This window comes from Sphaeramia orbicularis, chromosome 14 (assembly GCF_902148855.1).
Source record: "Sphaeramia orbicularis chromosome 14, fSphaOr1.1, whole genome shotgun sequence".
Classification (NCBI taxonomy): domain Eukaryota; kingdom Metazoa; phylum Chordata; class Actinopteri; order Kurtiformes; family Apogonidae; genus Sphaeramia; species Sphaeramia orbicularis.
This window is the reverse complement of record NC_043970.1, coordinates 13,312,338-13,328,416: the sequence shown is the minus strand read 5'-3', so window position 1 is coordinate 13,328,416 and position 16,079 is coordinate 13,312,338. Positions and strand designations below refer to the sequence as shown.

The window sequence follows — 16,079 nt, the reverse complement described above, 5'->3', positions numbered from 1 at the left end:
CCACTTCATCCTTCTTCTTCCACTTTGCTTTCTTTGCTTTCCACCCCCTCCCCTGCCGCCCCCTCTCTCCATCTCTGCTCCCTGTCTGTGCCCTTACAGGACTACACATTGACAATGTACTTCCAGCAGGCCTGGCGAGACAAGAGGCTGTCCTACTCTGAGATCCCTCTCAATCTGACCTTAGATAACCGGGTAGCTGACCAGCTCTGGGTTCCCGACACCTACTTCCTCAACGACAAGAAATCGTTTGTCCACGGAGTGACAGTGAAAAATAGAATGATTCGACTCCACCCGGATGGGACAGTTCTCTACGGTCTAAGGTGAGATTTTAATCTTGTAAAACAACACTTTGCATTATCATTTCACTTAGATGTGCAAATTCACTGGAGAATGTATTTCACCATCTTGAACGGAGACTTTTAGCTGCAGTAACTGGTAAGTTTTTAGTCATACCAATGCAGTTCTGTTTTCTGTAATGGTCTTATGCTTTAGTAATACCTTGATCAATTCATGTTATGGTATACATTTGTAAAAAAAAGTTACAGATGCTGGTTCAAAAGAGCCGTATGTAGTATTTCTATGTTAAAATAGTAAAATAAAATGAAATAAAATAAGACCTGAAAGCATCAAGAGTGTTCAGAACAAAAAAATCAGAAATTATTTTTGGAGTTATAGGTTGAAGAGATGTTGACTGAATATATTTACCCCAGATATGCCTGGGATTGTATGTAACCGCTAGAGGGAGTAGTGAATTATTCCAAACAGATCTTTAGTGCAGCTCTTGACCACAAACCGTAAAAACACAACTAAGCGAACAGGGCTATAATATAAACTCTCTGCAAATGCATCTGGTGACCAGCAATTACACATGGTGACCCTAAATATGCCAAAACATCTATAGGTGGACAAGATCTCCATCAGGGAGTAGAAAAAAAAGAGCGATCTGTAGTGTTTGTTTTTTAAAATTTTAAAATACGACCTGAAAGCATCGAGAGTGTTCATATCCAAGAGCTCTGAGTATAGGCAAACACAACAATGTATTGGTTTATAGAGATCTGACCTGAACATATTAACACCAGTGGGTTCAGGATTTACGTGACCACTAGAGGGAGTAGTGAGTGAGTTTGATGAGGCTTACGAGGGTATAAAGTTATTATGTGATGTTATTATATTTGCTAATTTGACCATTTGTTGATCCACTAAACTGACAGTTCTGACCTTGTTTGGACGATTCCAAATATATTTTTTAGTGCCACTATTGACAAAACAAACTGTACAGAAAACAGACGTACGCTAACAGGGCTATAATACAAACTATGTGCACAAGCAGTAACCTTTCAAATATCATTACTACATACAAGCCCTTTAAATACTCACTACTACTGAGCCTGGATCTACCTGGATAAACACTGTAAACTTTATGGGTAATGGCTTCAGAAATTTGTTTTAAAATATTAATACAAAGGCCTATACAATAAAACCTGTACAGATGTATGATTGGCATTGAACAAATTAGTCCCAATGTCATTTTACTGTTAATTAATTTCAGTTTCACCATGATGTGGTTAACTTCCATTGGCGTCTGCAGGTGTACGTCTGTACATCCGAAAACGGAGTGAAATTTGAGAGACAGAGAGAGGCACGTGACAGTACTTATGGAGAACTCCCTCCCCCCAATCTTACATATCATCCCCCCGTTCTATTCACACACACACACCCTCGATCTTACGATATGATTTATTAACCCCCCGTCTTACGATTGTTAGAGGAATTAGTAAAGCGTCTTAAGTTTCACTTTCAGTTTTACGGCCATATGGTCTGCGTGTACTTGTTATGAGGTACCCCCCCCCCCCCGCCCCCCAGTCCATGCGATCCGAGCATACCTCAGAATTAAGGTCTGCAGGCGCGCATGAACTTTTCCATTCACAGATTATAAAAACTGTTGATCGTTGTTATTTAATTTTTTTTTTTTTTTTTTTTTTTTGCTTTCTTTTAAAGCTGCATGATTCAAAATCAATGGAAAAAAAAACACAAGAATAAGAAAATGAACATCTTGCACCTGCAGCTCTTTCCTCTTGGTTCAAATCAACATAAACTGGATGTTGTTTTACAGTATGAAAAAGTGAAGCAAATCTCTAAACTTCTGTGGTAAGAGTAAATCATACAAAAGCAAAATAAATTGAAGAGTCACATCAGGTGATCTGTAATAATAGCTGACAACCCTACATCTCAGAAAACACTTAAAAGTGGCCAAAGTCTCCATCAGGGGGTAGAATAGAGCTAAAATGCATAAGTGTCATTTCCTGTCAAACGTCTTGAATTACAGTATGTTGAAAGGTAATCATGGATTTATTGTCTAAAGGCGCCAAAAAAAGTGTCAACAACTGAAGCTTTAAGCATAATAAATAATTGCCTTTGTCTCCTAATGTTGTCAAACACAAAGTCACAGAATACACTCCTGGAAACAACTAGCAAACAACAATACTGTTATCAGCTGGCATCAACCCCGGACAGGAGGGAACACACGTTTAAGACTGCTGTTCCCGGTATTTTCATTTCTCTTTTCATAACCAGAAGGATCATTCTGCTTCATCCTCTCATTGAAGTTGTAAACATTGATGCTTCAGACATGAGGAGGAGGTGATGCCCTTGTATAATATTCATATAGAGCAGTGGTTCTTAACCTGGGTTCGATTGAACCCTAGGGGTTCGGTGAGTCAGTCTCAGGGGTTCGGCGGAGGTCAAGACACACACTCAACTCATTAGCCAGGTGTGTGTCAGGCTAGGTCCGTGTATGTAAACAAACGGCTTCGGAGACTCTTTCTCTGGTTGACATCCAATATACGTGGTGTATTGTTGTTGCTTATAGCACTACAACACAATCCGGAAGTGTTTATAATCTCTTCCACTCGTCTGTCGATGAATTATTTGAGTATTTTCCACATCGTTATTATGACTTTTGCTACTTCCTGTTAACCACGGAGGCAGCCATGTGTAGTGTTTGTTTACATTTTTCGGTCACCGCACTGGTCAGTTACAATCATGTGACGACCGACGCACCGTCGCGGATGGAGAAATCGTATTACGCTAAAGCCGAAATAAAACAACAATCACAAAAATACTGAAGGAGTATAATGAGAACTTTTTTTGGATACACTACATGGAATTATCTCTTTTTTATGTCAAAAGTATGTGGTTCGGAAAGTTCGGAGCGAATTGAAATGAAAACCGGGTTGACCTGACGGCCTACATATGATTCGTGATGACACGCCCTGTTTGATGTTAATGCACGGTTTATTTTGTGCACCAGTAAAACATATACCTGTGTCTTGAATTGTGTCTTGAAAAATCATATTTTATTTTTTAATAAAGAAGGGTTCGGTGAATGCACATATGAAACTGGTGGGGTTCAGTACCTCCAACAAGGTTAAGAACCACTGATATAGAGCCATAAGACAATGGTCACAAAAATATACCATAAAAGGGAATTATAAAGTTGGAGGTGTGCTACTCTGATCCGGAGTTTAATTTAGACCTGGTTCTCAGCTGGAAACAGTTCTTGATTCCAATCCGTAACTGACACAGGAACCACTAATGAAATCTGAATCCACCAAGGTTATTGAAATCAAAGAATGGTATGATATATATATATATATATATATATATATATATATATATATATATATATATATATTTTTTTTTTTTTTTTTTTTTTTTTTTTTTTTTTTTTTTTTACAAAACAGGACACTTTGGTTTATACTTTGAATAAGAAGTAATCCATATTTTATGCTTATATCACATGTCACTCTTGGTTCCAGTTGCCATAAACACATCAACCTCTAATGCACTATACAAATTGATTGACCATTCCATTGAGTTACTTTTAACCTCTCAAAGTTAAAATGATGACAACTCACTTCTCACACCACTGATGTCTCATCAGTTCATTTTGCAAATAGGCCTCTAATGCCCAAACTCTATAAAAAGTTATTGAAAAGCATAACATCTCAACGGCCGTTCTGGCAGCACATGAGCACTGCTGAGGGAGGGAGAAATTAAATCGAGGGAGGAAGACAGTGAGCCTGGGAGATAGAGAGAGAGATTTTAAAGATAGGATCAGAAAGGAATCTTGACGATATTGCTCTCTTTGGTCTCCTCTGTCAGTGATGTCTACACTGGGTAATAATGTCTTCAGGTTTCAGGGTTACGTTATTTCTTTTTTACTGCCTCTGTGGTCAGTAAAGGAGTGTCAAAGAAAGAAAGAAACAGCTCTGACGTGATGAGTGGGGTCAAGTAGAGGCATGGATTTCACTGGTAACAAAGGCAAAAATATTGGATAGATTTGTTGAAGGTGGTAGTTTTAGGATGAGTAGAAAGAAGAAGATGGACGTCTGAATCAAATCACAGGTTTGTAGCCTGTCAATCACACTTCACCTCTGTTCTCTGTCTTTTGTATTCAAAAGCCTAACATATGACCATGTCATTTGTCAATTTATTTGTTAATTTTTCATGATAAGAAGATACTACAATTATTGATCATTGTATCTGTAGTAAATATTTAAAGCGCATATAAATATTGTAGTTTATATTAAAAACGGTTGATTATGCAAATCTGATTGTATGTGAGGTGACCAAAAAAGTGTATGTGAATGGTTTGTGTTATTGTAAAAATATACAGAAAAAAAAGTGTGTTAACAAAGCAAAGGAAGTGGATTTAATTTAATTTTTAGTTTGTAAAACGGGGTGGGAGTCAATAAATTGTACTTCTTCCCACTGCTTTTCAAGCGCAGAAAAAAATTGTTTGACCATGTTGCATGGTTCTTTGTTGTCTGATGATTCTATGTGCTCGAAATAAAACTACACTACTAATTTCCTATGTGTAGCCCTACTCACATAAGACTAGCATGAATGAATGAAGGAAGGAAGGAAGGAAGGAAGGAAGGAAGTGTAATGGTTGGAAAACAACAAAGACTTCGTGGAGAATGGATTTGCTTCAATCAGGCAATCCGTTTATTTGTGCACAAATGGGAAAACTGACAGACAAAGCTTCGCCCTCTCTCAAGAGTCAGTTCTACCTAATACAGAAAATCAGTCTAACTTATAGAGGCTGTGCTAAGCTTACATGGGATTGGTTAATATAAAATATGACATGATACTGTTGCTAAGTAAAAGAAAGAACGTCAGATGGACACAGGACAGAATGTAAGACCTTGGAGTCATTCTGGGAAGTTTGGAAAGTAACTCTTTGTTGAATTCCTGAACTGAGAGAGCTCATGCTCTGCTATGGGCTAAAAGGTCAAACTGTACGTTGTGCTATTTTTAGAGATAAAGTAGCTTACAATATGCTGAATTGAGAAGCTGACTGAGAGAAACATTCATGTTTTGAAGGACACAGGTGTCTTGCAAACTAACAGTTGTGAGGAGCCAAGAAAAGAAAACTTATGGTCAGCATTAAGCATTAAAATCAGTATTAACAGAAGGAAGGAAGGAAGGAAGGAACATTTATTGTTATTATTAGGGATGGGTACCAAATTTCATACTTTTATTGGTACCAACCAAATTTGGTCAGTATTACCAAGTACTGTTTCACATAAAGTCAAACGGTACCAGATTTTGGTACTTGAACGCATCATCATGTTGCTTGTGTAGGGGAGAGAGAGGAGGAGTGTCTGCCTGATGCGACAACGGCATTGGATGCACGAGAGTGTGATTACGTCAGAGGCGGCTTGATCATAAGAGCAAACATGGTGGATAGAAAGCATTCAAGGGTGTGGCTCCACTTTGCTAAACTTGATGCAGACTGTGCTCGCTGCAATATCTGAAATGTTAAATGTAAACCCAACCACGGCAACACCTCAAACCTGAGGAAACACTTAGTCAAATATAATAAACACCTGAAGGCTGAGGAATGTATAATATTGGAAAGGCCCAAAGGAGCGCAGGCTATGACTCCTGCACCAGGCACCGTCACTGCACCTGCAGCAGCATCAAAAAAAAAAAAAAAAGTCAGTGTGGAGGAGGCTTGGCTCTTGCCAGAAAAAGTAGATATGTTGGTATTCCTGAAAAAGAACTGCCGAACATGTGCAGTACAGTTCACGAGGGAGTGATTTGGTTTAGTTTGTAATACTTTAGTTTGAAAAGCCTTACATATGTTATATTTATTTTTAAGTTATTTGCCCTCCCTCACACACACCGAATATACCGTTGTATACTGGTACTGGTTCCCAGGAACTGAGTATCAGTACTGCAGTGTGTATAAAAAAAAACTATACACTTTAAAAAATTACCCCAAGTTCCGCATTTGATAATTTTTGGAATTTTCTTTTATGGACGTCGGTAGGTAGGGGATTGGTAGATTCATTCATTTTTCTGAGCCCGCTTTATCCTCACTAGGGTCACGGGGGTCGCTTGGAGCCTATCCCAGCTACATAGGGGCAAAGGCGGGGTACACCCTGGACAAGTCTCCAGTTCATCACAGGGCTGAACATATAGAGACAAACAGTCACTCTCACATTCACACCTATGGGCAATTTAGATTAACCAATTAACCTGTTAGCGCATGTCTTTGGATGGTGGGAGGAAGCCGGAGTACCCGGAGAGAACCCACGCAGACACAGGGAGAACATGCAAACTCCACACAGAAAGGTCCCACCCCCCATCGAATGGTGTTGGAATCAAACCCAGGACCTTCTTGCTGTGAGGCACGAGTGCTAACCACTGCACCACCGTGTCGCCCCTGATTGGTGGATATTTGTCCAAATTTACAGACCCAGGTTTTCATGCATGAGTGAGCAGGGGCAAATTGTGCAATCCAAGTTAAAACTGGTTTGTGCAAAGTAGCAGTGGGATTTAAATCCAATCAAAGCCCATGGGAGGGGACAATGGGCATCCATCTTGTTTTCCACAAAATTGCCAGGTTACAGCATTAACACTTTGGCAACTGAGTCAATTTCATTTCTTTACCTGCCTTTCAAAGTTAATTCAACTTGTTAAGGCCTGAAAATGTCACTGAAGACAGGTCAAGTTAGGGTTAGTGTTAACCGTGTGTACCTACCAACGTCCATAAAAGAAATTCAAAAAAATTTCAAATGCAGAACTGGGGGTAATTTTTCAAAATGTATAGTTTTTGGTTTTTTGTTTTTTTTTTTTATACACCCTGTATATCGGTTTAAATGTGAAAGGTACCCATCCTTAGTTGTTATACAATGTTATTTCTAACAACAGTAATCACTTTTGACCTGGTGCAGTGGTCACATACTGAGTCACAGTTACATGTTATCTATGGAGAACAAATCACATTGTCACAATCATTTCATGGAAACAGGTAAAAATATTTTATTCCAACTTTATGGGCATTGGTGTACAAAGTGCACAATGAAACTCCACCGGTTTCTCTGGGATTTTTAACATAGCACAAACATAAATTAAAACGTGGAAATTGACCCTCCACATCTGCGTTTCATGCACTTAAAAACACACAGTTTTTACTCAAATTTACTGATGTTGTTCATCAGCTGTGATGTCGATGGTTGGCTCGCCTTACACAGACATGCATATCATGTCTCATCTTTTGAGATGATATATGTTTGCTCTTTCAGTTAATATCCAACTTATATTGTGACATGAACCTCCTGAATTTCCACCCAAAACACTTTTAAAACTTTATTTATCGCCACCAGTGCAGGCTCCATAGTCCTCAACCAGGAAATAGGAAGTGAATGACTCCAAATTACACAGATGTCAATTTGCACTGGACTAATGTTATAACAGGATATCTGTGTGTAATGGAATAGAAAAGGTCATTTGCAGGGTAATTTTTACTGCACAAATTACAGACATGGTTGATTCACAAAGGATTAAAATCTCAGACGACCTCTACAATTACTACAGATCACCAGAAGTCCACAGGTAGTACTAGTCCCATGCGAATAAGGCTTTTGTCTGTGAATTTTGTGCTAATATTTAATATAGAAAAAGTAGTCACGAGTAGTCAAATCACTGGGATGCAGAAAAATGAGGCCTAAACAACAGAAAGAGTATTAACGAGAGAAAATAAGTGTAGCCCAAAATCAAATGATGCTTACTCTGAAATCCTAATCTCTTCGTCTCAACAACAATCACTTACATTAGAGTTTCCAAAAACAACAACAGCTCAGGGCTTGAGGTTTCTAGGAAAAGTTACTGCTGTATATTTCCGTGACTTTTATAATTTCTAATCATTTGAAAACCTTTCAGTCAAAAAAAGGCATGAAAATTGAGTCTTTAAATGTGTTCATTACTAAAACATGGAGTCCAATTTTCCCTGGCATTTCAAATGTTAAAGTTAATCTGACTCTTTTTCCACTTGCACTGGTACATTTTCTGGCCTTCAGGTTCAATGAGAAACTCACTAATGAGAATGTGAAAGTTCCTGTCAAACCTGCAGTCCAGTTAAGTCATGTGGGTTTCTCCATTCCTTTTGCTTAGCTGCTTAAGAGAGCGAACATGCAGCTTTACAAATCATTGTGTCTAAAGTGTAAACAAACCTCTTTAGCCAAGCAGGGTTTATTTTTATTTGACATTTTTAATTTTGGGGTTTTTCACTGAGGAATGGAAGCTGAAAAGTCTATAGCAGAAATAAATGAATTAACCCATAAAGACCTAGTGCTGCTTTTGCGATAGTCCCCAAATTATTTTATTTCTATATTTAACCTTTCTCAAGTGATTTATGACTATTAATTGTAATATTATCTTCTGTGTTTTCCTTTTTTTTAGTGAAAACCTGGTATTTTCTTGTATTTAATTCACTGATCATACAGATGTTCATAAAAACTCAGATTAAAATTGAGGGTTATTAAATCCAAAACAGAGAAAACTGAAGAAAAAGTTACTTTCAAAGCAAAATCTATCACTCACTGAACATAAATGAAGTGTCTCCATCCACTGTCATTGATCCAACTCCATGGGTTTTACTGGTGAATCAATGTTGTAGAAGATGATGGTGTTTCCATGTTCACTACAGAGCCTCTGAACTTCCAAATGGGTCATGTCTGATGACCATAAAAAGATGACAAACTGTATTTAACACCAATTATTTACATATATTGATAGGATTAATGGATCAACATGTATTAAACAGTTTAGATCAGTAGATGGTTTGTGTCACCAGTGGCTGTTTGGGTCTTTATGGGTTAAATAAAGTCAGTGACAGATCTTAGAGACTTGAAAACGTGCCTTCCCTCTGGACATTGGTGTGACAACTGGATCTACAGCATTCTGCCATTACTTTAAATAACACAGTGGCTGGATTCCTTTGTTAAAGCGTTCGCTTTTAATATGGTCATAGGTACAAGAAACCCAGTGAGGCAAGGGCAGATTTTAAAGGACGAGGATTATGGTGGAAAACGTGCTCAAATATTGCAAATCATTCTCTTGTCAGGTCATTTGAGTTAAAACAGATAACCTCCAGCATGTATCAATCCAACCAGTCAATCCAATATGCAAATGTAATATTCATAATCACTCGGAAAATGGGTTGGAGGCTTTCCCATGTGCAGCAGAGGTTGTGACACAAAGTCGACACAAAATATTACTTCGGATGAAGTTGGATTAGATCGAAACTGAGAGAAGAAATCCATCACCCTTGACACTCAATATCATGTAAGTAGGATGACCAGATTTTTACAAATCCTAAATTGGGTCATAGGATCTTGCGCTCGTTCATGAGCGAACACAAATCCACACGGCACTTGCAGACACAGCCTTTTGCCGTCCGCTGAAAGCCTGATATAATTTATACAGTCATTTGATTTATTATGGCAGTAAATTAGATTAGATTATGTGAAACTTTAATGGTCCCGGTGATGAAATTGGGCCACTGAAGCAATGAGTTGTAAATCTACATGCCAAAGAATAACAAAAGGGATTATGCAACTGATAATTCCTATGCTCAGTCAAACTGAGGGTATCTATAAATAAAAAAAAATGTGATTTTTTTATGTTCAAAAGCCCAAGTAAGGGTCAAAGATAATAAGAGTTAAGCGATAAACATCGCATCATGAATCGTTTCAGTAGTAGAATATGTAACTCAAAGTGAGGGGCTACATTACCTAGTATTTAGAATCAGAGCCAGTTTGGAGTAATCCTTCCGGACCACTAATTAGCATGTCATCTGGCCTAGTTAGCATCCTACCAATTTTATGACAGTAAGTTATTATACAATACTGCCTTCATTCTAAGGTGCATGTCAACATTGCATTTTTGGCTTGTCAGAGTATCTGTGCATTACTTTAGTCCAGTGGTTTTCAACCTTGGGGTTGCAACCCCATGTGGGGTTGCCTGGAATTCAAATGGGGTCGCCTGAAATTGCTAGTAATTGATTAAAAAAAATACTAATAAAAATGATTTTTAGTGATTCAATGTATTCATTCATTATCTGAACCCGCTTTATCCTCACTAGGGTCACGGGGGTTGCTGGAGCCTATCCCAGCTATTTATGGGTGAAGGCGTGGTACACCCTGGACATGTCACCAGTTCATCACAGGGCTGACATACAGACACAAACAACCACTCTCACACTCACACCTATGGGCAATATAGATTAACCTATCAGTGCATGTGTTTGGATGGTGGGAGGAAGCTGGAGTACCCAGGGAGAACCCACGCAGACATGGGGAGAACACGCAAACTCCACACAGAAAGGTCCCACCCCCATCAATTGGTGCTGGAATTGAACCCAGGACCTTCTTGCTGTGAGGCACAAGTGCTATCCACTGCACCACCGGGTTGTGATCCAGTATATATTTCATTATAATTAAAACACCACACACTTCTCCTAATAAAAATCAAGTTCAAATAAAATGCAGGATATAATATCAGAGAGCGCATATCTTAATTAACCCGATCATGTGATCACATGCGTTACTACGCTTCAACCTGCACAGACACAGTTGCAGTCAGAAAACTGGACCGAACAGAGATTGGCCCCGCTAAGACATCTCCGAGAGAAAAATGTCTCAGTTTTGAATATCTGGGGTCATCAAAAATTTGTCATGTTGAAATGAGGTCACGAGCCAAAAACGGTTGGGAACCACTGCTTTAGTCACTTTCTTAAACCTCTCACAAGTTTCTTCTATTAGCTTTGAGGTCTTATTAACAAAGCAAGAATGTACAAATTCACCCCCATTTCAATTACTAGAGGACCAATTTACAGCAACTGAAACTATAATGATTCCCAGAAAAAAAAAGGTATAGTTTTTTTTTTCTTAATGGAATTCAACTGAAGCTGAGGTTTTCTGGTGACTATCCATACGTTCTACTTTAATTGGCCTCAGTCCTCACCTCTGGTAGAGCAGTTGCCATTGGGTTTAATGGTGTGTCCCATTTGATAGGGAAGTCAGAACGTCCAAGTACCGTGTTGGAATTTTCCACTCGAAGGCTCCCTGAGGCTGGATTTACTCCTGGGAAAGTTGGGAAAACTTCATTGATCCCACAGCAAAATCCAAGATGGCCGCTCTGCCTGTCAGCAAAATGAATGCATGCTGTTGGAACATACTGTTAATTAGAACAAATGCATCATTAGCAGTTGGTACATCTAAATGTGTGTAACCAGACAAGAATTGGTAACTTGTTAATCATAAACAGAATGTACCCCCCCCCCCCCCCATTATGACAAAATTCTTTATATGCTTGAATGTATGTAGTTAAGAGTCTGTTGTCGTACCTTCTTCTGTATGACCTTCAGTAATGCTGATTCTGTGCATTGTACTTTCACAGAACTACATTGTGCTTACTTTTAATAAGGAAACAGTGGCCAAATTATCGGTGCACACATGCAATGAAATGCACTGTGGAGGAGCACAGTCTTTTCATTTAGGCTGTTTATTGGAAATGTAATTGGATGCTAAAATTCTATAGATGCTGATAATAGCGGAAGGCCAAACAGAAAAAAAAAAAAAAAGTACAAACACTTGATGAATATTCACACATTTAATGTTTGTGCTTCCAAGCTGCTATTCCATGCAGGGATTCATTTTTGTGGTTAAAAGGCAAACAATACTGACCATATTCTGTGAGCCTGTATTTTACATGCAGATTAGTCTGTTTTCACAACAAAACTTATGATAAACACAAATCTATCTTCAAATAAGAAATATCACTATTTCATGTGGATTATATTGCCTGTAAAGATGTGGTAAACGTCTGCTGTTGACTGTCCTACATGTATAGTTCCCTCGTTGTATGAAGTAGATGCATGTAACTTCCAGCTACTGGGTTATTCATAAACCATGAAAAACACAAATTGGCAAAGACTGTAATCTTAAATAAAACAATATGGAAAAGAATCTGAATACAATCCAAACACAAATAAATAAACATACCTCAAAGGCTGCATTAAACCAAGAAGAAAGAGTGAGATGTGTTTGGCTTCTCCATTCGCAGGCACAGATGATGTGTCTGTCGTATGAGCTGCACCTTGAAAGCAGCGCCACCATATGCCATAAAATCCTTCATAAAGGTAATAAATTAAAGGCATGTAGGTAAAGTAAATAATAAAACAAAAAATAATAATTGTGACAGTTGCGATAAAAATCTGGAGCTGTGATTCTGCATAATGATCACGCTAAACTTTCAATTGTAAAACAGAGAAATATATGCAGATCAGGTGTGCCACCTTCAACTGGTTTAGAGAAATAAGCCTAACTAAGTAAATGTAAGTAAATGGGAATATTTTTAAAATTCATAAAAAAATTCACTTTGAGCTACTGTTCCCAAAATGTAATGACATTTATTCTGGGTCACTGGCAATCTATAAACCCAGTTTGGTATGAAGTTAACCAATAGTTTTGCTGCTAAAGAAACCAAACCAAAAACAATACCCCTTGCCTCCCCTGCGGGGGCGGAGTAATAAGAAAATGACCAGAAACTACTCCTCCTCCTCCTCCTTCTCCTCCTCCTCCTTCTTCTTCTTCTTCTTCTTCTTCTTCTTCTTCGCTTTTCTTAAACATTTCCTAATGTAAGAGCTCAAAATGTACAAAAACATATTGATAGAAATACATTTAATAATGTCATATAAAATAGCCTTTTAGATTTATCATTTCTGGGGGGTTTTGAATGACATGCAACAAAGGGCCAGTCATTTTTGTGTCCTCAGTTAAGTACAAGCCATTATTTCCCTTGCCTTGGTTTTCTACCCACCTAACTTGCTTATAAGTTGTGGATATTTAGCCCAGTGGATTCATTTGAACTTCTCCTGCCTGCCTTTTTGTCTGTCTTTTGGTCCTCCTTCCCTTTTTTATTAGGGTTTTTGTCACTTATGGTCATCACCTTTAAATATCCAACTGCACGTCACCCTAAGAAATGTTACTGTACAGCAAAATGCATCATCTGAATTGAATTTATAGTGACAACATAGTGTTATGGCTTAATATTTGGCCTTCAAACACTAACAGCTTTAACGGCAGAATTTTCTAGTATGTATGAAGCTTCTCTAATGGTATCCAAGTGGTTTGGCATGGCTGTCCCACTCCCTATGTTTTCTTGGTAGGCTGTGGGTGGGGAGCAGCTGGCCATGAAGACAAGCGCTCTCTGAAAGCTGTCATTACCATAAATATCCAATAACTCATAAAAGTCTGCAGGCAGTGGTAGATGTGTTCAGATTCAGTAAAAAAAATGAGAAAAGTCTTAAAAGTTGGGTGGAGGTGTTTTCAGCGTTATCAGCAAAATGTGTATGAAAGACATGATGTCACTAAGGCTGGCCCCATCGGGAGAGCCAGTGGCTGAGTAAAGTTAAACAGATAAGACATTGATCTACAAAATAAATTGAGTGCAAGACCTTTTGATAACCTGATTTGGCCAAAATATGCACAATCTCGAGTGTGTGACCAACCATCCACCCTGTTTACTTGGCGTGAAATCCAATGACTGCTGGAAACCCTTAAGGCTACTTGGCCTGGATTTGACCCCACGAGTTTGATCCTTTCAGGAACGGAGTCTTGGAGCACGGTCTGGTAAATATGGAGGGTCACTGCAGGTGATGCAACATATGGGGGCTCAGTTGGTGCGGTTGGCAGCATCTTCAGGCAGTAACCAAGCAACTGAGGAGCGTACAAGTATACTGGCCGCGGAAATGCTACTGCAGTACTTAGACACACATTCTCAGATTGTCAGCAGCACAAACGTCTAACACCTTTTTCCCCTCACAGTCTTTTCAAAGACTGGGGGGGGGGGGGGGGGGCTGTATCTCTCAGTTCTACACCGCTGACTCCATCTTGACGTAGAGATCAGAAAGTTGCCCAGAAAGTAACCGGCAATTTACTCCTTGGTTAAACACTTGGAAGTCACGGAGCCCCATCACTAGCAGCAAATCCATCAGACAGAAATAAACGCTGACAAAGACAGGGGACAAGAGAGAAAGAAAAGAAGAATCTATCTCAACCTCTTAGACTCAAACAGCCTTCCTGTCTCACTCTGGGGCTGAAAACCCCTGAGGTGTGTAATATGAAACAGTATTTCAATGCCAGAGCTCTTCCTTCTGAACAGCTTTATTGGTATTAAAAAGCACTGTTATGATTGTCAACTCTCTTTTGATAGCTTAGACCTTTAACTTTCTCTCACCTTTTTTTTTTCTTTTTCCATATCTCCGCTTTCATTTACTCTTCTGCTTTCATAGTCATATGTGTATTCATGTGTTGCATTACCTTAAATGACAGAAACCAACTGAAATTATTCTTTGTTATAAGTCATGTAAAATTGGGGTAGGGCAATTTTAAATGACTTATAAACAAGCAATAAGTTTGTCCCAGTTTTGGCAGCGCAGGGTGACATGGGTTGGGTTCCTGGTGCAACTCAAAGAAAATGTGAAATGGTTAGATTATGGAATTGAATTATTAAAATGCCAGATAATCGAATAATCACAAAAGCATTTGGCTGGAGTAAGACAAGGTCTCCTTGGGCGGCAGAGGTCAGAGCTGTCTTTGCAGAAGCACAATTTCAATATGTACAGGGTGGGGAAGCAAAATTTACAATATTTTGAGGCAGGGATTGAAAGACAGTGTGTGACCAATTAGTTTATTGAAAGTTATGAGAATTCATTTGCCACAAGAAAATTGACATAATAGAAAATGTTTTTATTCTATGTGTCCTCCTTCTTTCTCAATAACTGCCTTCACACGCTTCCTGAAACTTGCGCAAGTGTTCCTCAAATATTCAGGTGACAACTTCTCCCATTCTTCTTTAATAGTATCTTCCAGACTTTCTCGTAATAGTTTTGCTCATAGTCATTCTCTTCTTTACATTCTAAACAGTCTTTATGGACACTCCAACTATTTTTGAAATCTCCTTTGGTGTGACGAGTGCATTCAGCAAATCACACACTCTTTGACGTTTGCTTTCCTGATTACTCATATGGGCAAAAGTTTCTGAAAAGGTATGGATAATAGTGTTAGGTATGATTATGACATCAATATATGTTTGGTTTCAAAACAATTGATGTAGTGCCTGCTGAGAAAAAACAACTAAATGTTCATTGTAAATTTTGCTTCCCCACCCTGTATTTCACAACAACCTTTCATGTAGCATTAATAAGATCAGAACTAACCTAATGTCTGCTTTTAACGAAAAATGGATGAATGGGATCCTGACTAAACCGAAGCTGCAGACATACATTCAACTAAAAAATACATATAAAACAGAGTTTTATGTCAGCACAAATTTCACCAGGAACCAAAGGTCCCTAATTGCTCAGTTGCGAACAGGAATCCTTCCCTTGGCCTTAGAAACTGGGATATTCACCCATACCCCAGAAGAAAACAGACTTTGTGGACTGTGCGATTTGGGGGAAGTGGAAAATGAATCACATTTTCTTTTGTATCGTCCTCTATATGATGAACTGAGAGCCCCTTTGTTTGATGATATGTGTATCCAAAATCCTGATATGTTCTGGAGCACTGATGATGACAAGATGAAATGGTTGTTTAGTTCTAATGTATATAAATTAGCATTATTTGTTTGTAAATTCTGGAAAAAGCGGCAGATGTGTTTGTTTAAATAGGTCAGTATTTTGTTTTGTTCATATCTATTGTGCCTATTGTCTGGTGTTT

At 38.5% G+C, this 16,079-nt stretch overlaps 1 protein-coding gene across 1 annotated transcript in view; it reads left to right on the top strand.

Moving 5' to 3' along the window:
* Positions 1 to 16,079, top strand: part of gabrb2b (gamma-aminobutyric acid type A receptor subunit beta2b) — a 147,539-nt gene that overhangs the window by 74,648 nt on the left and 56,812 nt on the right. The window contains exon 4 of the mRNA XM_030154627.1: positions 100 to 320. Coding sequence (XP_030010487.1) covers positions 100 to 320 — 221 coding nt within the window. The remainder of the gene's footprint in view (positions 1 to 99; positions 321 to 16,079) is intronic.